Below are 25,067 nucleotides of genomic sequence, written 5' to 3'. Positions count from 1 at the left end.
AGCTCCGAAACAGTAGATGGCGACATAGAGCTTTTGAGAACTGACAAAGTCGAACAAAAGACCAACTTCCGCTTCCTGCTGAAGTTTAACATGCTGGTGAAATAGCAGTAAAACGGGTGTACAGTGTCAGATATTTCTAACATTTTTCTTATTTATTTATGCACTTGGATTTCCATAATAAATTAAAGCACTAAAACTGAACTTCAGTTAACATTTATCGAATATATTGGTGAGTGAAAGTGTTTATGGTTGTTTTAGATGAAAGTAGTGAGTTAGTTAATTTTTTTCTCATGTCAGTTTACACTTTCCCAGGTGTTTAAATGATAATGTCAATGTCTTGTTCTTATGCATCCAGCCTGAAATATACTCTTCTTTGCCAAATATATTACACAGTTTTATATTTAAGTAGCCGTTAAATTGAGGAGTTTTCTCATTTGATAATACACTAGTACATTGACTTGCTAGTGTGCTTCCTACCTAGAAAGCATTTTAGGTGAGCCTGATCATGATCACTAGGTTTTGAAACGTTCTTTGTTTTTGTTTTAGGTTCAAGATGCCCGGGCTCAGCTGTAGATTCTACCAGCACAGGTTTCCAGAGGTGGAGGATGTAGTTATGGTCAATGTAAGATCCATAGCGGAGATGGGCGCTTATGTGAGTCTGTTAGAGTACAACAACATCGAGGGCATGATCCTGCTCAGCGAGCTCTCCAGACGACGTATTAGATCCATCAACAAACTCATACGGATCGGCCGAAATGAATGTGTGGTGGTCATTCGTGTGGACAAGGAGAAAGGTGTGGATTTTTTAGATTTTTCTTGATTCTCTCTTCTGTTGCTTCATTTAACATGTGACTTCAATGTTCCTCCAGGCTACATTGATTTATCCAAAAGAAGAGTGTCCCCAGAAGAGGCCATTAAATGCGAAGACAAGTTCACAAAATCTAAAACTGTAAGCATGTCATCTCACAAGTTCTGCATTGCTAAACGACTTCAATGTTGTGTATTTTTTAAGGGATAGTTCACCAAAAAATTATAATTCTCATTTACTCACCTTCATGACATTTCAGATGTGTATGACTTTATTTCTTCAGCAGAATACAACTGAAGATTTTTAGAAGAATATCTCCGCTCTTTAGGTCCACACAATGCCAGTGAATTGAAAGTAAAAAAAAATTGAAAGCTCCAAAAATCAGCAGAAAATATGTTTTTAAGACAAAGTCGGGGGTGTTTGCCTATTGATTTCATAGTCTCAGCACATTAGCATATGAATGGTGCGCTCTGCTGGTGGGTGTGATCACATTACAGATAAATTAGCTGAGCCAATAGAAACTACATCGCTTAGTTTCATACAGATTACATTGCAGGAGAATATTTGTTTTAAATTTGAATAGTTTTATTTAAAAGTAGACATTTTAAGCTTTCTTAAGACATATGTTTCATGTTTGTGTGATAAGTATTCGCTGAGTTTCAGTTCATTTTAGTGATGTGTTTCTGAAATATTCTCGTGAACACAGAGACTGCTGAAAGCTCACACTTTTTATTTTCTTTATTTTACAAAAGCACAAGGTTTTGTTGTTATTGTGAGTGTACACAAATAAAAGTAGACCCTTTGATGTCTTACACTTATCTGTATGCCCCAAAATGGAGTATTTTAAGTTGTTTCCGCTGTAATGACGGAAAAATCCAGCAGGACGCGCCGTCGCGTCCGTCGACCCCAGAGGGTTAATGGACAATTTCCTAGTGACATCAATATCTATGGCTTGGTTGTGAACATGGGCAAATTATCTTATAGACTGTGTGTCTTTTAGGTATACAGCATTTTGAGGCATGTCTCTGAAGTTTTAGAGTACACCAAAGATGAGCAGTTAGAGAGTCTGTACCAGCGAACAGCCTGGGTGTTTGACGAGAAATACAAGCGGCCAGGATATGGCGCTTATGATGCCTTTAAGCAGGCAGTGTCGTAAGTAAAATGCCACTCAAAATATTGAAATGACCCATCTTCAGAAACAATGTTTGTGTAAAAACTGTGTGCATTACATAAAGATGTGCACTTTCTGTGCAGAGATCAGTCCATTTTAGATGACCTGGATTTGACAGAGGAGGAAAGGGCTGTCCTGATTGATAACATCAATAGACGACTCACTCCACAAGCCGTCAAAATAAGAGCAGGTGCCAGTCTTCAATCTGTACTGTAGTTGACACTTTCTGCCAACATGTATTAATAAACATAGGTATACAACATGTATTAATAATCATCTGGTTTAAACATTAAAATGTTTGTTTTCTGTTTTCATCAACAGACATTGAGGTGGCCTGCTATGGCTATGAAGGCATAGATGCAGTTAAAGATGCTTTGCGGGCTGGGCTGACCTGTTCAACAGAGGCCATGCCAATCAAGGTAAGAACTCTTGATTTATATGAAGCAACATGCAGTTCTTTGAATATGTGACACTCGATTGTAAAAGTGAAGGTTCTGACAAATTATATGCCCAAATATGAGTTACTTTAGTGTTTTTTTTAGGCATGCATGGAAAATTTGCAGCTGAGTTCATTATGCAATGTTTGTAGTTTTCACACATTCAGACTTGCTCACTATTACGTTGCTTTTGTTTCAGATCAACTTGATTGCACCTCCTCGCTATGTTATGACCACGACCACACTAGAACGCACAGAAGGCCTTTCTGTGCTCAATCAGGCCATGGCTGCCATTAAAGAAAAGATTGAGGAGAAGAGAGGCGTCTTCAACATTCAGATGGAGGTGATTACTTGTTGTTTTTTTTTGTTTTTTTTGGCTCATGAGTTCTCATAAGAGTAACACTTGACAAAATGTAGTTCAGTTTGTTGCTTAATCTCTCTTCTATATAGTATTTGACCTTTGCTCCAATATTCTAACCCCCTACAGCCAAAAGTCGTAACAGACACAGATGAGACAGAACTGGCTCGGCAGTTAGAGCGACTGGAGAGAGAGAATGCAGAGGTGGACGGAGACGATGATGCAGAGGAGATGGAGGCCAAGGCTGATGACTAGCTTCACCAAAAAGAATAAACCAGCATTGTCATAATCATTCAGAGGACTTAAGAGTTGAAGTGAATTGTTCATCATAGCACAAGGACTGAAAAAAGAGTTGATGGAAAAACTGTTTCATAATAACCAGAACTGTGAGCAAATTGAGGAAAAGAAGAGGATTTCATTAATGGACGTTGGTTGACTTTTGGGAGGGAATTATTTTCATGACAACTGGATTTTTGCTTTTGAGAACCGCAATAATGCAAAAACTATTTCATAAATGTGGTTGTTTTAAATGGCCAGGTGCCTCACAAATTCTTGAAAACCCCATAATATCAATCAACCAGTTTACTTCTGTTTATCAGAGCCTATCTTTTTTGTGGATTCTGAACTAATTAAAACATGCAATCGTTTCAAAAACATTTGTCATGTATTTTTGCCCCGTGTGTTATGTTTTTGATGGGATGCCATCAAAAATGTTAATTAACATACATACTGCCCTTCTAAAATGTACCATGCGTTTGTGAATATTTTAAAGAGATAGTTCACCCAAAAATGAAACCCCCACGCCATCACTTTATCATCCCTCATGTCATGCCAAATGTTAATTACTTCTGCTTAACAAGATTAAAAGAATATCTCAGCTCTGTATGTCTACACAATGCAAGTACATGGTGGCCAGACCTTTGACGTTCCAAAAATCACACAAAGGTACCCATATGACACCACTGGTTAAATCTATGTATTTAGAAGTGATATTTTAGGTGTGAATGAGAAACTGATTAATATTTTAGTCCTTCCTTTTATTGCATTGTTTCAGAAGACATGCATCAAAACACTGAAGTTGTATTGAGTACTTTTATACTGCTTTTATGTGATATTTGCAGCTTCAAAGTTCTGGCCACCATTCACTTGCCTTGTATGAACCTACAGAGTTGAAATATTCTTCTGAAAATCTTTGTGTTCTGCAGAAGATAGAAAGTCATATACCTCTGGGATGGCATGTGGGTGAGTAAATAATGAGAGAATTTTCATTTTTGGGTGATCGGTCTCTTCAAGAATTTGGTGTTTTAGAAGAATTGTTATGAATTCATATACAAAACAATACATAGGAAAGTGAAGGAATTAACTTTCTATTACAATTATGCCATTTTCTTCAGTGTTCTCAGTGGTCATGTCAAATACTAGTTTGTTTTATGGAAACCAGTTACATTAATGTAAACATGGTCTTTTATAGAGTGAGAAACCAAGGGCACCTTTACACCTGGCATGGACATTTAAATACAATGTTAAAATTGTACGGCATGGACTGAAGATCATGTGAGCCAAATTTGGGAAAAGGGTATAGCTGCAGGTCAAGCGCTAATCCGCCAGCAAAGACATACAGAGCCCCTAGCCAGGGTATAAGTCCCACCCCTTTTGGACAGTCACATTTTAGATACAGACATCGCTTATCAGTCAACTCAAGAAAGCGCATGTGCATTAGCTGAACCAGCCTTATAAATAGCGTTTTTTATGCGTGAAATATGTTAAAGAAGCAAAATTGTCAGAATGAACTGCTGTTTTGAAATGTTCTTTGTTCGTAATATTGGCCAATCGTTTTGGAGATTTCCATCTTTCCCCATTCAAGTAGATCGGAAATGTACTTTTATGTGGATTGACTTGCCTTAAACGAACTTTGGGCCAACCCCCTTCTGGAGTAACCCCACCCTCTTCTGGAGTTCCCGTTTCCGTTAGTAGTCTCCGGGCTTTGGCAATACCCAGAGTCAGAGCCATATAGAGAGAGAGTTGCGACAACTCCATTGACTCCAATGGAACGTTTTTTTTTACAGCAATGGCGGCTCGTGGAGCCTCTCAATAGTTCCCGGAAGTAGCAGCAAACACATGCCGCGCCGTACAGATGCAGCAGAACAAACCGCTTATGCACGCACTTTTAAAAGGTGAGACGTTTAAAGAATAATATTATCTTATTCTGTATATTATCAGTACATCTAAATAAAAATAACTTGTAAATTAAAACCTACAGTTTCGCCTTCCAAAACGGTCAGAAATCTAGGGGTAACCATTGATGATGAGCTAAATTTCACAGACCACATTTCAAAAACTGCAAGATCTTGTAGATTTACACTCTACAATATCAGGAAGATAAGACCCTTCCTCTCTGTACATGCCACACAACTGCTCGTTCAGTCACTTGTCATTGCAGGCCTTCCTGCATGTGCTATTAGACCTCTCCAAATGATCCAGAATGCAGCAGCACGTCTAGTCTTTAATGAGCCTAAGAGAGCACATGTTACACCACTCTTTGTCTCTCTCCACTGGCTGCTGGTTCATGCACGTATTAAATTCAAGGCCCTAATGCTGGCATATAAAACAGTCACTGGGTCTGCTCCAGCATACCTAAAAACATTTATGCAGAGCTACGTTCCCACCAGAAGCCTGCGGTCGGCTAAGGAACGTCGCCTTGTCGTACCAAAACAAAGAGGCACCAAAACACTTTCCCGGACTTTCAGTTTCATCATACCACGGTGGTGGAATGACCTTCCCAACTCAATCCGGGAAGCTAACTCACTCTCTATCTTCAAAAAACGGCTAAAAACACATCTTTTCCAAAAGCAATTAACCGGTCACTAAAAAAAATAAAATAAAAAAAAAAATAAAAAAAATTATTTACATTTCTTGTTGCACTTAAATCTGTTTTGTATACGATTCTGATGATAGTGAAACTTTGTAATATGGCACTTTTTGTACCACTGTCTCCCTAAGATGATTCGCTGATGTTCCTCCTTTTTTGTAAGTCGCTTTGGATAAAAGCGTCTGCCAAATGAATAAATGTAAATGTAGTTGAGTATTACTCATTAAATTAGGAGATAAGGGATGTTATCGGATAACTAACAGATTAGGCAAGGATTGGAGCTGGATAAAGTTAGTAACGAACACCCTATTAATTGTAAAATCTGTTCTCTTGATTCAGTTTCATCCATCGTTTTAAAATCGTAATATATTATTACAATTTAAAATAACTGTTTTCTATTTTAATGTATTTTAAAATGTAATTTACTCCTGTGATGCCAAGCTGAATTTTCAACCTCATTACTTTTGAATGGCAGTTTATATATGAGTATGCTTAAGTTGTTTTAAAGCTGAATATATTGTGTATATGAATAAGTATTGTAAGAATTATACATTAGATATATAATATTTATAATCCATAAATAATTATATTACTATATATAGAATTGTAAGAATTGTAAACAATAAGCTTCATTTCACAAAATTTTACATTTACGTAACTGCTGCTAATAGTTAATAGTTCATTGACCCATTGTGCGGTGTGAGCTGGAAATCACCTGTCACCAGCCTGTCTGAAAAGTCTATCTGAAAAGTCATAAATATGACATTAGTTACCATGAGATTAGTGAAAACAATGAACATGAGGTAACATAAAAAGGCAACAGAAACCCTAGCCTGAAATAAGTTGAGGCAAATAACGGTAGCTGAACACTAATCCTCAAATATTAGCTGATTTGATCTTTAAAAAACAACATCGCTGTAACAACATACTCATGCTACATACATATGTCGGTGTGTTACATAAATATATAAAATAAATGCATTTATTGACTACTAATTACCAGAAATCGCAGTTCTGTCACTCTACTCTAACAGTTTGAAATGCCCGCCAAAGCACTTCCTGGAACTATCTGAAGTCTACGTGAATCACGTGACGATCAAGCATTTAGAACTTCCATTGTTGCAACTCTCTCTTTATATGGCTCTGCCCAGAGCCATATAAAGAGAGAGAGTTTTTTTGTATTTTTATTCAAATAAATGCAATAACTATTTACAGCAATTCATGAATACATTTCTAATAAATTAAATAGCATGCCAAGCATTTTGTATGTGTCCTTTCTTTCATGTTGTCGTTGCATAGTCTTCACCATGGTTTGCTGTGCTGCATGGGGATGCTCCAATCGCTCAGAGAAAGGTGTGCGAATGTATGGCTTCCCCACTGACATGGAGAGGAGAAAAAAATGGTTGGCTCAAGTCAGCAGGAGCAATCTAAATATAAATAAAAATTACAACAACAAAAAAATATGTGAGATAATTATACATTTATTTGCACTTTTTCACATGGAAATACCCCAATGGGATTTTTTTTTTACTAGAAATAAGGACCAAGCAAAGCCTTGCAAAACCCTGGGAGCTAAATCTCATGGTAAGGGTGCAGTCACATTGCAGGGAGTCATCAGTGTTACCTATAACTGTGCCTTTAACCATCATGCGATATGTACAGTATGTGGGTAGACAAAGTTGTGTGTGGAAACTAAACTCAAATCACTCTAAGGCACATTTTGAGGCAAACCAATTTGTCATGACAAAAAAATTCAAGAGTAGGCTGAGACCAGATGCTATTCCCACCATCTTTGTGCATCGTCCTGTGGTCAAAAAGAGGAGGGCCCCTGCACCACGATGAACCCCTAGACCTGTAAACATACAGCACATCGCTGCTGATCACAGCTATAGTATTACAGGTGACACATATACAGGTGAAACTCAAAAAATTAGAATATCGTGCAAAAGTTCATTAATTTCAGTAATTCAAAGGTGAAACTAATATATTATATAGACTCATTACAAGCAAAGTAAGATATTTCAAGCCTTTATTTGATATAATTTTGATGATTATGGCTTACAGCTTATGAAAACCCCAAATTCAGAATCTCAGAAAATTAGAATATTGTGAAAAGGTTCAGTATTGTAGGCTCAAAGTGTCACACTCTAATCAGCTAAACACCTGCAAAGGGTTCCTGAGCCTTTAAATGGTCTCTCAGTCTGGTTCAGTTGAATTCACAATCATGGGGAAGACTGCTGACCTGACAGTTGTGCAGAAAACCATCATTGACACCCTCCACAAGGAGGGAAAGCCTCAAAAGGTAATTGCAAAAGAAGTTGGATGTTCTCAAAGTGCTGTATCAAAGCACATTAATAGAAAGTTAAGTGGAAGGGAAAAGTGTGGAAGAAAAAGGTGCACAAGCAGCAGGGATGACCGTAGCCTGGAGAGGATTGTCAGGAAAAGGCCATTCAAATGTGTGGGGAGCTTCACAAGGAGTGGACTGAGGCTGGAGTTACTGCATCAAGAGCCACCACACACAGACGGGTCCTGGACATGGGCTTCAAATGTCGATCCTGTCAAGCCGTCCTCTACCTGGGCTAAAGAAAAAAAGAACTGGTCTGTTGCTCAGTGGTCCAAAGTCCTCTTTTCTGATGAGAGCAAATTTTGCATCTCATTTGGAAACCAAGGTCCCAGAGTCTGGAGGAAGAATGGAGAGGCACACAATCCAAGATGCTTGAAGTCCAGTGTGAAGTTTCCATAGTCTGTGTTGGTTTGGGGAGCCATGTCATCGGCTGGTGTTGGTCCACTGTGCTTTATTAAGTCCAGAGTCAACGCAGCCGCCTACCGGGACATTTTAGAGCACTTCATGCTTCCTTCAGCAGACAAGCTTTATGGAGATGCTGACTTCATTTTCCAGCAGGACTTGGCACCTGCCCACACTGCCAAAAGTACCAAAACCTGGTTCAATGACCATGGTATTACTGTGCTTGATTGGCCAGCAAACTCGCTCTGACCTGAACCCCATAGAGAATCTATGGGGCATTGCCAAGAGAAAGATGAGAGACATGAGACCAAACAGTGCAGAAGAGCTGAAGGCCGCTATTGAAGCATCTTGGTCTTCCATAACACCTCAGCAGTGCCACAGGCTGATAGCATCCATGCCACGCCGCATTGAGGCAGTAATTAATGCAAAAGGGGCCCAAACCAAGTACTGAGTACATATGCATGATTATACTTTTCAGAGGGCCGACATTTCTGTATTTAAAATCCTTATTTTTTATTGATTTCATGTAATATTCTAATTTTCTGAGATTCTGAATTTGGGGTTTTCATAAGCTGTAAGCCATAATCATCAAAATTATATCAAATAAAGGCTTGAAATATCTTACTTTGCTTGTAATGAGTCTATATAATATATTAGTTTCACCTTTTAAGTTGAATTACTGAAATTAATGAACTTTTGCACGATATTCTAATTTTTCGAGTTTCACCTGTATAATAAGTACACACTCGTACTAGTTGAAGTAATATTTCTAATTTTGAAGTTATGTGATATTTTCAGTACTCAAAATTAGCAATATTAGTATGATTCCTTATATAAAACAGCAGTACAATACACATTTAGCACAATACCTTATTGCTGGCTTATTTGAAACATACCTTTTGTTTTCATTCTCACCATGGTCCCCGCAGCACTCCTGACCTGCATCATCACTGATGCTCATCACAGAACAGTCCTGTGGCATCACTAATCCTCCATCTACCAGCGCCCAGTGTATATATATAAAATACATGTTAAGTATGATTACTTCTATAATAAAGTAGTATTATATAATACAGTTCTGGTATTTAGTATGATTCCCCATTAAGCCTAGTATGCTTCCTTTTTCAAAACTGCTCCCCTATTTTAAGAGTTTTTTGTTGTTGTTGACATAAATCCAAAATTACACTGAGCTGAAATATAGACAGGTAACTGTTAATAGTCAATTGAATCACAATGCCTAAAAACACTCCACCCATATGTTTTGCAAACTCAATTCACACTAAATTTATATCAATAGGGTGCACTTTATTATTAAGGAATTTTAATAGGGAACAAACTTGATATCCTCATTTTTACCACTTCCACCCACCGCTGTCACACGTGGTCAAACGTTATATTGAACTAATATGCAACTTACCTCACCCTGCAAAACATATATGTTTAGACTCCGTTTCTCTAATTCCAAAAACGATGGATGAAACTGAATCAAGAGAACAGATTTTACAATTAATAGGGTGTTTGTTACTAACTTTATCCAGCTCCAATCCTTGCCTAATCTGTTAGTTATCCGATAACATCCCTTATCTCCTAATTTAATGAGTAATACTCAACTATAAGGTTTTAATTTACAAGTTATTTTTATTTAGATGTACTGATAATATACAGAATAAGATAATATTATTCTTTAAACGTCTCACCTTTTAAAAGTGCGTCGCCAACGGTTTGTTCTGCTGCATCTGTACGGAGCGGCATGTGTTTGCTGCTACTTCCGGGAACTATTGAGAGGCTCCACGAGCCGCCATTGCTGTAAAAAAAAACTTGGAAAAATGGAGTTGTCGCAACTCTCTCTCTATATGGCTCTGGCAATACCTACTTGAAATTTGAAGGAGAATTTGTATCAAAAACTGTGATCACTTGGCGGCGCTGTCCCCAAACTGCTCAGTTGCCCTGAGGACATGATACCGATGATGCTTGTGACTTTTTTAGGGTAATGCAAAACTATTTTAAAGTTAGAGTGCTGTTCAAGTTATAGCCTAAAAACCTGAAAATAACTCGACATCCAATCAAAAGAAGCATTTGGAGGTTCTGTTTGTTCTCTGTATTTGCTTATGTGTTTATATGCTCTCTAAATAAAATTTGTTTTAATAAGTATTTTATGTAGCATCTAGCCAAACACTGCATTGAAAGTGCTTAAAGGGATAGTTCACCCCAAAAATAAAATGTCATTAATTATTTACACAACATCATGTTGTTCTAAACCAGCATGACTTTCTTTGATTTTCAGTTTACAAAGGGAGAAATGTTGAGGAAATGTTTTTTTTAAATCAGCTTAGTGATTTCATAAGATGGCAGTGGATGGTGACCACCTCTTCAAGCTTCAAAAGAACACAAAATTATAATTCAGAAGTCTAATAAATTATTCAATGTGAATCATTGTTCTGAAGGGTTATGATAAGGTAAGATGGTGAGAAACAAACTGAAATACATTTTGGATAAAAACATTTTTTAAAGTCTTGACAGACGGTTGCTCTCCTGTTCATGAGAGTGCACGAGAGCTGCCGTTTCACTGCCCCTGCTCGTGAGGTGGGCTGTTTAAGCAAAAACTTGCTTTATGGGAACAATTGGACCACCATAGAGATATTACCGGGGGAAAAAAAACACAACACAGCTGCACAAACCAGAGAACCGAACTTACAAAACATAGCCTATCTAAAGAGTTTGAAGTTGAAGAGGAGATGCATGTCTATGCCCAGATAAATGCCATACTGTTTGTATGTCGAAAATAATGTATTTCAAAGGAGTCCATGCCCACCTGGCCTTCATTTTAGACACTTCTGTAAAAACACAAGCAAAAATCAAGGCACATTAAATTTGAATTGTTACAGTCATTTCACAGTTTTAGGGTTTGCTGACATTACATCGTCATGGCAACAAGATTAGGGTTTCAACAAAATATGCAATGAGTAATCCCAAAGTAATCAGATAAGATTACCTACAAATGTAATCTAAAAGGTTACAAAACAGATTTCAATTTGTGCAACTTGTTATTAGTTCCAGATTACGTTTACATTTACATTTATGCATTTGGCAGACGCTTTTATCCAAAGCCACTTACAGAGCCCTTATTACAGGGACAATCCCCCCGGAGCAACCCGGAGTTAAGTGCCTTGCTCAAGGACACAATGGTGGTGGCTGTGGGGATCGAACCAGCAACCTTCTGATTAACAGTTATGTGCTTTAGTCCACTACGCCACCACCACGGCATAATACATTTCACACTCGATTACATTTAAAAAGTAATCTATTTTAATTATTGTATGATTAGTATACATGCTGATTCCATGTCCTCATATTAACTGAGATATGTTTTGAACTTTTAATAAATCACTTGTAACTGAAAAAAAAACATTGATTACGAATGGTGATTAAATACTTATTGCACCTAAAATACACTCATTCCCATACAATGAACGCGGATGTGGACGGTGGGCTGCCATGGTCACCATTCACTTTTGACATTCTTTCCCATGGACTTACTTTGTGTAATTCAATTTCCTACAAGAAGATGGAGCTATTGTATCAGTTTGGACAACAAGGATATTCGTACGGGCTCACTCCTGCTCGATACTCACGTCATGATGTTCGACTCGCAGCTCTTTTATTCTGTTTCAACAACTCATTGTATTATACTCATGTGGATATCATCAAACAGGGGTGCCACCGTCAAACACATCTTCTCTTGGGAGGAAATGGAAGGCCACATGTACTAAGTCTGGTCAGTCTGAATGTTTCTGAAGTATTTTGTTTTTTTTGCAGATGCACAGACTTCCTGGGTGGAAAAAGGGAAAAACTGCAGCTCTGAAATATATGTTGAAGTGCTTTAGTGTAGTATGTGATTAACCTTGACTGCTGGAATTACCTGCCTTATCTGTTTTTATCCTCTTTCATGTTCTTAAAAAAAAAAAAAAAAAAACCTTACTATGTTTACTCTTCTAAGTGATGTGAGACTTTCATTACAGAACTTATTATAGTGTTGCCACTTTTGTTGAATTAATCGCTTCTTTTGTTGTCTGCTAAATGAACAAATGTATGTTTATGGAGTTACATACTACTGCTGTTTCTGTCTCTGCACAATAATGTCCACTCAGGAGTCCCAATGTATCTCTCTTTGTTTATTGTGTTTCTGCAGGTGTTTGCAGTGGCGTAGCAAGACCCTGGCTGATAGGGCTGCAGCCCCGGATCTTTTTTTATTAGCCCTGTTTTTTTGTGGTGAAAAAAAGAAAGAAAAAAAAAAAGTAAGGCTTGATGTTCATTACATCAGGGTACAAAAGCTGTTCTGTCTTCAAATGTAAATTAATTCTGCATTGACAGTTCACACTTTGACTTTTAGCTGCTGTTCGTGCTCAAGTTCATCAGACACGTTATGAATGCCTCGAGGGAACTTTCTATTTCTTTTCTTTCTTTTTCTTTGCGCCTTGATTTTTTAAATGGTTTAAAATCATGACATTGAATTTGTCTAATTATTGTTCTTAAGTCTGCACACCAGAGCTAAAGGGGAAAAATAACACTGTTTATCAAGCGTTGAGACTTTGCTTTGTTAAAAACAACCTGGAGTCATGAAACCCAACACAGGTGTTTGCCCTGTGGGCTAAGCCCTGGATGTCACTGAAGTCTAGCAATGCTCATGGGTGTTTGCTTGGCTAAATGAAACACTGGAACCCCAGAAAAACTTGTTCTGCAATCACATGGACGTAAGCCTGGAACCTACATGTCCAATCACACTTACACTTACACACATAGGACAGCTACAAGACCATACATTTTCCTCAACTCATAGCGGTCAGTTAACTTTAGGTAGACTGTAGGGGCCATATCCTGCACTCTTGTAGTCTTTTTTCCACTGGCCTATACTTATAACGTTCAAAACAGTCTTCATTTATATTTGCATGACCGTTAGGATTAAACAGGTTGTTAAAGTTAAAAACCCTTGTTTAAAGTGGTTGATTCACAGGTGAGTAGGCATTCCTATATGTTGTCTAGGACGTATCAGGACTTACACTACACGTGATGCGGTCACATGCATTCCTGACCCTCTCCAAATGTGTTTTGAGTGATTGGATCACAACCATTTTGGACCATTTACTCTTGTATTTAGTGCTAATCACTTATTATCAGATCACCTGAGACTGAGCCTAAAGCGATAGTTCACTTAAAAAGGAAAATTCTCATCAAATGAAAATAAAAAAATAAAAACACACAAAAGATGTTAAACAGAATCTCCATTCACTTTCATTGTATAGAAAAAAGATGCAATGAATGAGAATGATGAATGAGGCTGTCAGTCCCTAAGATTCTACCTAATATCCCTTTTTGTGCTCTATGGCAAACAATCGAACAGGTTTGAAACGACATGAGGGTGAGTAATTGATGACAATATCCCTTTATGGCTTGGGAGGTGTGTGAAACATGCCGAATGCCAAAAAAAAAAAAGTTTATGTTTGAAAACATCCATAGAACTTAAAATTACAGCATCCCATATTAGCTAAATGTTTCAGGAGTTTTCACAGTTGTTCATATTTTGTGTACTGAAGTCCTTAAAACAACTTTATTTGAAGGTTAGCTTTTGAATGTTGCTTTGAGTTTTCATGCACTTTTAATTCCTAAAGCTTAGAAAGTGTGAAATAGAGTGAAAATAGAACTATTTGTTTTTTAAATTAAGTCTGTTTAAAATAAACTAAAGGGATTGTTCAAAACTCTTTAATTTGGAAACTACATGCATCGCACCTGTTCATTTAATTGTAAGAAATCAATCTCTTGTTGCGAAATCAAGTTAGCTCTCCATCACTGCACTCTCAGTCAGGTTAACATGATTAACTGCTAATGAGGGGTTATTTCTGTCACTGCTGCGTAAAGTTAGAGAGAGCACATGTAATTAAGAGCCATTTGCTTATCATCTTGGAAAAATAAACTCTTCATCACCTTTAATATTAACCATCACAGTTTTCTCCCCTTCATAGAACATTTGTAGGTAGGCTCACCTGAGAGAGAGAAAAATAAAATAAAATATACTTATATATATAGAGAGAGAGAGAGAGAGAGAGAGAGAGACAGATTGTCTTTAACATTTCTGTGCAGTAAGTTTTTCAATTTAACACACAGAGCAATTGCTGTTTGCATTACATCAGTCTACCAAGTGAGGGACCATAGGCATCATATTTGTTTAACCCATTTGTTCTGTTAGCACCTCCAAATCTACTACTCAACAAAACAGCTTTAAAATGTTTTAATAAGTTTAAGGCATGTGGGACTGGGTAGCTCAGTGAGTAAAGATGCTAACTAGCCACTCCTGGAGTTGAGAGTTCAAATCTAGGGTGTACTGAGTAATTTCAGCCAGATCTCCTAAGCCAGTGATAACCAACCCCCGGTCCCCGGACCGGTGCCGGTCCGTGGACCCGTTAGTACCGGGCCTTGAAATATTCCCAGAATATTTTTTTTTTTTATATAATAATAATTGTCTTTTTTAAATGCTTTTTAACATGTCATGTTATTTAATCCAAAACATAAACAATAAATAGTTTAAAATAAATAAATAGATTAAAATGTGTTTCTTTGAGCGCCTTGCGATTGCTTAGCAACGCGTCGTATCTTAACGCTTAACTGCAAAAAAAGCACGGTGCACCTGAAGTGACAGAGAAGTATGTGGAGAGATGAGCGGGCCTCAGCAAACTTCAATGGCTAATTTCATTGCGAACAGTTCCGGTAAAAGGAAAGGCGATGACCAACTCGAAAATAGCGAGAGAAAGAAAAAAAAAAAAAAAAAGTCAAGCTTTAATCGTAAATACGATACCTCATACATTAGGTATGGATTTACGACAACAGGCAATTCCGTAGCGCCAAATCCGTTGTGTGTTATTTGTGGTGAAAACTCTGCAATGAAGCCGTCAAAACTTCAGCGGCACTTAACCACCAAACACCCAACTCTCAAAGACAAAACGGAGGAGTTTTTCGAAAGAAAGAAACGTGAGTTAGACGCTCAGCGGCAAGTTTTGATATCCTCAACATCAGTAAACGTAGCTGCAACAAAGGCGTCATATCTGGTTGCTCACCGAATAGCTAAAGCTAAAAAAAACTTTACAATCGGAGAAGAGCTAATTTTGCCGGCTGCAAAAGATATTTGTCGGGAACTTTTGGGGGAAAAAGCAGCTAGCAAGTTGGAACATGTTCCACTATCTGACAATACTGTTGCCAAGAGAATTGATGATATGGCTGAAGATATTGAGGGGCAGCTGTTGGGCAGATTAAAAGCATCTCCGTGGTACGCAATTCAAGTGGACGAATCGACTGACGTGGAAAATAAGGCGATCATGTTAGTTTATGTGCGGTACGTGCATCAAGATGAGGTGCAGGAAGATTTGCTCTGTTGTCTTTCACTTCCAAGCACAACCACCGGCTCCAAAATATTCGAAGTATTTGTTGTCACCTGTTGGTGAGTGAAAACACTAATTTGCTGTTGAAGTGATTGTCTTTAGTGGTTCTGGAGAGATTTGACAGGTGAAATGGACTGGTATTTTCATACAATTTGCCATTACTGCCACCTGCTAGTGAGTGAGTGCTGTGTGAGTTGCTTTTGAATTAGACCTAATTGTATGGGAGAAAAGGGAAACATTTTGTGAACTGGTCTGAAAGTTTAAAAAGATTGGTATACAAGTAGCCTTTGTTTCCACCTAGTTCATTATATGCAAATAAATTATAGGCTGTTACTTTTTTACACAGTGATATGTTCCGAATCCAAACGATCCATCTTAAAATTGAGGCATTAAAATTGACAACTGGTCCTTGGAATTTTTTTTATTAATATGCTGGTCCCTGGCACAAAAAAGGTTGGGAACCCCTGTCCTAAGCAACCAAATTGGCCCGGTTGCTTGGGAGGGTAGAGTTACATGGGGTAACCTCCTTGAGGTCGCAATAATGTGGTTCTCGACTTTGGTGGGGCACGTGATGAGTTGTGCATGGATGCCACGGAGAATAGCGTGAAGCCTCCACATGGGGAAACACGCTCAACCAGTCATGTGATAAAATGCGTTGATTGATGGTCTCAGATGTGGAGGCAACTGAGATTTGTCCTCTTCCACCTGGATTGAGGTGAGTCACAATGCCACCACAAGGACTTAGTGTGCATTGTGAATTGGGTATTCCAAATTGGGGAGAAAAAGTGGAGAAATTTTTTTAAGGTTAAGGCATTTATATTGTACCACTAGTTGCATATATATATATATGTATATATATACTGGGGGCCAAAGTTTTGGAATAATGTACAGATTTTGCTGTTTCTGAAGGAAATTGGTACTTTAATTCACCAAATTGTCATTCAAATGATCACAAAGTATAGTCAGGACATTACTGATGTAAAAAACAGCACCATCACTATTTGAAAAAGGTAATTTTTGATCAAATCTAGATAGGCCCCATTTCCAGCAGCCATGACTTCAACACTTTAATTAATCCTTGATTAATCATGCATAATGATTAATTATGTACTAGAAAAACACTTGCCATTATATCAAACAAAGTTGAAAGATATTTGGTTCATTTAATGAAGCTTAACTTTGTTTTTGTTTTAGAGTTGCCACAGTATGCAATAGACTGGCATGTCTTCAAGTCAATATTAGGTCAAAAATGGCAAAGAAACAGCTTTCTCTAGAAACTCATCAGTCATTTCATTGTTTTGAGGAATGAAGGCTATACAATGCTTGAAATTGCCAAAAAAACTGAAGATTTCATACAGGTGTACACTACGGTCTTCAAAGACAAAGGACAACTGGCTCTAACAATGACAGAAAGAGATGTGGAAGACCAGATGTACAACTAAACAAGAGGATAAGTACATCAGTTTGAGAAATAGATGCCTCACATGTCCTCAGCTGACAGCTTCATTGAATTCTACCCGCTCAACACCAGTTTCATGTACATCAGTAAAGAGAACACTCAGGGGTGCAGGACTTATGGGAAGAATTGCAAAGAAAAAGCCACTTTTGAAACAGAAAAACAAAAGGTTAGAGTGGGCAAAGAAACACAGACATTGGACAACAGATAATTGGAAAAGAGTGTTATGGATCTTAACCTCATTGAGCTTTAGTGGGATCAGCCAGACTGTAAGGTGCGTGAGAAGTGCCCGACATGACAGCCACATCTATGGCAAGTGCTGCAGGAAGTGTGGTGTGAAATGTCACCTGAGTATCTGGACAAACTGACAGCTAGAATGCCAAAGATCTGCAAAGCTGACATTAATGCATGTGGAGGCTTTTTTGATGAGAACTCTTTGAAGTAGTTTAAGAATGAAGTGTTGAATGACACTTTGGTGAATAAAATTACCAATTTCTTCCATAAGAGTAAAATCTGAACATTATTCCAAACTTTTGGCTGCCAGTGTGTGTGTGTATATATATATATATATATATATATATATATATATATATATATATATATATATATAAAATTATACCAAACAATACTCTTTGCAAATGTTTAGATAGTACTCTCTTTAGCAATTCTACACACTTTTGAACAACACATTTACAGCATTTATTCAACTTAATAATTAAGTTTAAATTCAACATACAGTAATAATATTTTTTTAATCAAAAGTTTTGTATATATGTTAACGTAGGGAAAGCAGAAGTATATCATTTGTGCTGCACTAATGCCACCAAACGGAAATGCGAAAATAAACAAATTTCCGAATACGCCCCCTGTCTGCCATTGGTCAAACAAAGAGATAGTCCCACCCGAACTCACGCCACTGGTTCAGTAACGTTGTTGGGACGGGTCTAAGAGGATTGCTCAAAACAAACAGTGCAATTTTAATAGCGCAACAGAAACACAGTCTTTACAGTTTTTGAGAAAATGTACCTATGAATGGCTTACTTATTTGTCTCTGCATGTTAAGCTGGGAAAGAAGAAATTGTATTTAATTTATCTAATTACAGGCATTTATAATATATAATATACAGATGACGACTGTTGCTTGACTTCACAAAAAGCTGCTTGACTTCACAAAAAGCTGCTTCAGCTTGATTATAACTACGCATGCAAATGTACTGAATGTCAAGCAGAGTTCCCTCTTCAGGTGCAGATGATCCTCCCCTCTTTATAGCGTTCTTTGTTGAACCTCTTTCCAGAACTTGAGAGCCTATTATGAGTGTTTTGTGACTGCTATCGGGACCTTGAATTATGTATTACATGTAAGGAAAGGGATCTGGTGGATATTTGGTGCCCTCCTTGGGTAAGATGGTGTCCCCTACACAGACTCCGTAACCTGCATCTTGGGGAGCGGTGGTCCTGTACCAAAACATCATGAACCAGCTTGGAAAGTTTTGCTGGTCTAAGATGTTTTTCTCTGCTGGGTGCTTTTAGTCAAGCCTTCCAAATATAGCCTTCACTCACTTGTTTGGACAAAGCTTGCCAACACATCCAGCCCTCATGTATGTTATCTACAACAGCTGCAGCTAGATGATATCCATTATGAAGAGGAACTGTCATGTCAGTCAGTAGTAACAGTCTACTTCCAGGACCTTGCTGCTCTGCTGATGCCTGGAGTGTTTCACCTGAGTTTATGAGGAATTTATTGCACATGCCATGCTGGATCTTTTCTATGGAGAAATAAAAATAGTCAGTGAGCTCATGTTTGTTTCTGAGCCTTTTAACTTTAATATTTAATCACAAATAACTCCCCACCTTTCATCTACACTGTAAAAAGTGAATCTGTGGAGTTCTTACCTTAAATGGAGAGTTCACCCAAAAATTAAAGTTCTCTCATCATTTACTCACCCTCATGCCATCCCAGATGTGTGTGACTTTCTTTCTTCTGCTGAACACAAGCCAAGATTTTTAGAAGAATATTTCAGCTCTGTAGGTCCATACAATGCAAGTGAATGTTAAATAGAACTTTGAATGTCCAAAAGCACATAAATGCAGCATAAAAAGAATACATATGACTCCAGTGGATAAATCCATGTCTTCAGAAGCTGTATGGTAGGTGTGGGTGAGCAACAGAACAACAAGTCCTTTTTTTTTTTACTATAAATCTCCACTTTCACTTACAGATATGAAAGTGAAACAAAACAGAAGCCACATATGACTTTCAGATATGAAAGTGAAAGTGGAGATTTATAGTCTTATAGAAATAACATAAAACCAACAAAGTTTCCAAAGAGTATCACCTGTTTCACATATTATGTGTGTGCGAGGGGTGCGCAGAGCTGCCGTGTAACTTAAACAGGAGACACAGATTGAGATTTCATCATATCTGTATTATGTACTTTTGGCACAGAAAATTAAGTGATTTCTGTAAAACTTTATTGAATTTTTCCTTGGACAACAGACATAAATAAGTAAGGTATAATGTACAGTCAGCTAGTTGTTATCACAAAATAACATACACACACACACTGGCGGCCAAAAGTTTGAAATAATGTACAGATTTTGCTGTTTTGTAAGGAAATTGGTACTTTAATTCCACAAAGTATAGTCAGGACATTACTGATTTAAACTGACTTTATTTAAAAAAAAATAATTTTAATCAAATCTTGACAGGCCCCATTTCCAGCAGCCTTCACTCCCAACACCTTATGCTTGAGTAATCACGCTAAATTGCTAATCTGTTACTAGAAAATCACTTGCCATTAAATCAAACACAGTTGAAAGATATTTGGTTCATTAAATGAAGCTTAACATTGTCTTTGTGTTTGTTTTTGAGTTGCCACAGTATGCAATATAATGTAATATAAACTACTCTTTGAAGTAGTATAAGAAGTTCTGAAATGTTTTTTTGAATTGTAATAGTAATTTTTCACGTTATTAATGCCCTGTGTATACATTGTGATCAGCTGAATGCCACTTTGGTGAATAAAAGCACCCATTTCTTTACATAAGAGCAAAATCTGTACATTATTCCAAACTTATTCCAAACAAAGTGTACAGTATATATATATATATATATATACATATACATATATATATATATATATATATATATATATATATATATATATATATATATATATATTAGTGGTGTAATGGTTCGAATTTCTCATGGTTCGGCAGAGGTTGGAGCAAGTCACACATGTTCAAGTCACAAGCAAGTCTCAAGTCTTAACCATGAAAGTCTCGAGTCAAGTCTCAAGTGCAGTGCATACAAATTAAATCAAGTCAAGTCAAGTCAAGTCAGTGACTCACCTCAAGCAAGTCAAGTCGAGTCCTGATGAGTTTCAAGTTAAGCCATAGAACTAAAATAAATAGAGGTTCATTTTTTTATTAAATATTTATTTTTGCTCTGAAAAGATGAACTTATGTACATATCTTTACATGAATTTTTTATATGAATTGTATAACAGTAATGTGTTCCGATAATAAGGTATCTAGAAGTATTCACAGTATTTTTAAGTGCCCACGATAAAAATATCATGCATGTTCATTAATGCAATTTACTAATATATTATATATATATACAGTATATTATACATATATATATATTGCTTTGCATATTTTCATACTTTTTTATTCACACGGTCCTATTCTAAATCTTTATATCCAAAGGAGATTTTTTTTGGGAACTGGACAATCATCTGCCATTTTGGCACATTGTGAGTGCAGCATTAACTGCGCAGATGCAGATCAGTGGTTCTGGAGGTCTTACATTTTTGCATATGAATTAATTTATGAATATATGTTTTACATTTCAGTACTGTTTATCATGTTATTGAAAATAATAATAATAAAAACATTCAAGTAATTGTTGAGTCATGCAGTTCAAGTCAAGTCTCGAGTCACTGGTTCTGAAGTCAAAGTCAAGTCATTTTCTTTATTTAGTCAAGCAAGTCATGTGTCCTTAAATTAGTGACTCGGGTCAAGTCATGTAACTTGAGTCCCCCACCTCTGCGGTTCTGTTTTTATCATGGTTTTAGGGTCATAGTTTCGGAATGATTACGGTATTTGCTTTGTTCAGAAAAAAACCCATTATTGCCAAATCCAAAGAATAATCTATTTGGTAAAAAACACTTCAACAGGTTTTCCATTAATAATTTTCATGGTTTTACAACAGTAACCATAGTTTAACTATGTTATTTGTAGTAAAATCCTAGTAACCACAAAATCAACATGGTTACTGTAATGGATACAATATATAGTATAATCATGGTTACTTTATGGAAAATAAAGTATTACGGTTGTAAAACCATGGTTAATTGTATCAAAACCATTATTTCTGTTCAGAAAACCATGGTAATAGCAGTCATGGTTACTACAATATTACTACAGTAAAAACATGGTTACATTTCATCAGGGTCCTTAACTAAAAAACTAAATCAACATTTTAACTTAGTACCCTACATGCATCAACATAAAGTGCACTTCAGATTAATCTCAACAAATCTTCAATATTCGAAAACTGTACATCATTATAAAAGGAATAACCTTACTATTAAAATGCATACGAGAAGGGATGTTGTGATAATGCTGCTTGAGTATTTCAATCATACGTGGAAATTTCACATGAACACCCCAAACGCTTTAGTTATCGTTTCATGTCTGTCCAAATTAGAACCAAATTTTCCCTGGGTGATGTATTACTATAATGGCATTTTAATGCCATTAATCAAGCACATTATTAACTCCTGCGATAGATTATAGCTGCGAGACCAAACCTGTGCTCCAGATGCATCAATAAACTTGAGGTGAACTGACCATGGTGCCAATGCTTCCCGAACCGTGGGTGGCGAACTGTACGGTACGTTTTTTTTTACACACACACACACACACACACACACGCACGCACACACACTCACACTCACACTCACACACACACACACACACACACACATATATATGTAAGTGACAGGGATCCAGCTTTGCGGCCCCTGACCTTTCCGAAGTTGAGTAGCCCTGACTTATCAATGCAAATGCAAGAGGGAAAAGTCTCCTCGGGTGTCAGTTCCTCCTAAGAGTTCTCATCTAGAAAGTTCCTGAGGGAAAGTAACAGGACTGTATGTGGAAAAGAGGCTAGGTACCTTTAGGGGTACAAAAGTAATTCTTTATACCTTAAGACACTAATATGTACCATTTATAGACAGTTAAGGTACAAACACATTCAAATTGACATCTAAAGGGTACAGTGAGTGTACCTTTGAGGGTACTGCACAAGTGAAATTTAGTTGTACCCTTAAAGGTAAAATGTATTGCAAATTGTTTCTGACGGTGTAGCTATGTGTCAATATTTGACTTCGTCAACTACATCAGATCTAAATAGTTAACATGGCAGCAAAAGGTTTTTGAAAGACTGCTTCCCCTAAAAACAATCAGAATTTCTCTGGTGTAATATTTTGTTTTTGTATTGTAGCTTTAATGAACTGCTTCATATCAGATAATGTACCGCTGTTGTATTTTTGCATGGTGCAACGAGCATCCTGAGCAACAAAACAGAGCGGGTGCTTGCAAAACGTGTCAAACCGGCTCCCATAACCCTCCGCTGTGCACCTGTGTTGATGTTGCTTCATTTCTTGGGTGATGTGTGGCAATAATCAGAGGAGATCCTGAACACAGATATGTTCTCTCTTGGCTATTGAGCCATCCACCGCTTCCAGCAATGCACCTGTACCCTTCCTCGCTCCTGTAGCCGTGTGCTGTGTTTTGCTTGGCATTTCTCATTAAAACCTTGCTCAGTTTGACACCGTGGTTTCCTAAGTGAGGCTTTCACAAAGATTCTGTCAGTACAAATACCGACAGCTTGTTAATAATGGATTTTCACAACAACAATATGCCGCTATTGTCAGAAGCATTGGCAGTCAGGTCAAACTTTATCTCCACAGCTCTTGGAGGAAAAGAGTGAGGAAAAGTCATGGCTCTGGGTTTTAAAGAAATAGTTCACTCAAAAATTTAAATTCTGTCATAATTTACTCACCCACAACCCATATGACTTTGATTTTTATGCGGAACACTAACGGCAAATTTTAATGAATGTCCTGCTGATAAAAGTGACTTACTTTAAGGCTTAAAACAAGACGTGTGTCATATTCCAAATCTTTTGAAGGCATACAATAGGTTTTGGTGACAAACATTCTGAATAGTATGTGTTCTCGAGTGCTATGAGAAATGCTCACTCACACTGGCTTGCATTGTTTAGCAATAAAAACCTCATTCACCAATCGTATGCTTTCTGAGACCTGAGCGTAACTGCTGTGTGCATCTTCCATTTCCCTTTTTGATTTGTAACTAGTAGCACCTAATTAACATGCCAAAAAGAATATATATATATATATATATATATATATATATATATATATATATTTTTTAGAGCTAATAGTTTTCCTAAACATTGATGGCAACATTCAGTATGTGGATGCCAGGACTAAACTGTGAAATTTTAAATAATACTAAGCTATAGAAAGTCAGATTGTGTATTATGTTTGCATGAGTGTTGGTTATTCGTGTTTTTGAGACATTACAGACATTACATCAGAAATGTACATGATATAATTCTGATTCAAAGTAATGGCCAGCATCATCCAATCACTGCCAACCATGTTAAAATAAAATTATACATCATTCATGATGAATCGATTATTGTCCCATGTCTGCCAAACATGTTGAGTGATCCAAACATCATCTGCAGCCTGAAACTGAACTTTTGGTTGGATTTTAGGACTGAATGCACTTATATAGAGAGATATAGGATGCTCCCTTGCTACCTATTTAGTGAATGACTTAACCTCCAGTGTGCTGTCTGTCTGCACTGGTCTCAGAACAGTTCGAAATGCACCTTGTTTTCATCCTAACTCCACATAAACCTCTGAAAGAAAAAAGTTTCAGCTTTTTGATGCATCCATTGATTTTCAGATTAACATTTTTATTGGTTGCTCAACAAGCATGACACAAAACAAAACATTAATGTTCACAGTCAACTATTATGCCCCTTTTTTATATTGTTTACTACCATATTATTGATCATAAGTAAATCATTGGCATACAGTTCACAGCAATCCATTTCACAAGTGAATTTGTCAATCAGTTCGAGATTTATTATGAGGGCTTGTTTAAGGACCTGTCAAGCATGACACAAAACAAAACATTAAGTTTTTACATTGAAACCTGTTTGAGTCAAAAGATTTGGAGTTTCATCCGATATGTCATTTTCTTTTTTTTCTTTTTTAAGCGATTTATCGCAAAACACTATGCTGCTAAACACAATGTACTCTAATGTGTATTTTAGCAAATTGTTTCCTTAGAAATCCTATATATATCGTGCATTATCACATTGAAAATCAATGAATGCTTGGTTGAGGGCTCAGAGATTTATGTGAGATGTATTGGGCACTCAAATTTCATTTTGCCCCAGACTCTGTATTTTAGGCGATGAAGCGGTCATTAATATAGAGGATAAGTACATAAAAAATTGGGTCCTAGCCAGTGTTATGATCGGCGGACAGGTCAACCTTAGGGGATGGAAGTCAGCAGGAGCACCATTTCAGGAGTTCAGGAGCCACTAATTTCAGGAGTGGTGCACAGAGATGGGCAGGGTTGCAGCATTTGAGGAGGTATAGAAGGCTAGGCAACCAGGAGTTTTGGAGGGCTCTGGAGGAGGGACTTATAGTTTTAAATGTGTGTGTTTATTATTATAATTATTTCT

General features: G+C 37.1%; 1 protein-coding gene across 1 annotated transcript; it reads left to right on the top strand.

Annotated features, from left to right (window-relative positions):
- The first annotated feature begins 84 nt into the window (after window positions 1–84).
- Window positions 85–3,413, top strand: eif2s1a (eukaryotic translation initiation factor 2, subunit 1 alpha a). The gene is made up of 8 exons (XM_052145759.1): window positions 85–229; window positions 547–794; window positions 870–949; window positions 1,809–1,960; window positions 2,063–2,169; window positions 2,301–2,398; window positions 2,616–2,759; window positions 2,904–3,413. The coding sequence occupies exons 2-8, from the start codon at window positions 554–556 to the stop codon at window positions 3,027–3,029; spliced, it is 948 nt and encodes a 315-aa protein (XP_052001719.1). The 5' UTR covers window positions 85–229; window positions 547–553; the 3' UTR covers window positions 3,030–3,413.
- Window positions 3,414–25,067: the final 21,654 nt, after the last annotated feature.

This window comes from Xyrauchen texanus, chromosome 16, assembly GCF_025860055.1.
Source record: "Xyrauchen texanus isolate HMW12.3.18 chromosome 16, RBS_HiC_50CHRs, whole genome shotgun sequence".
Classification (NCBI taxonomy): Eukaryota; Metazoa; Chordata; class Actinopteri; order Cypriniformes; family Catostomidae; genus Xyrauchen; species Xyrauchen texanus.
This window is presented reverse-complemented; position numbering and strand designations above follow the sequence as displayed.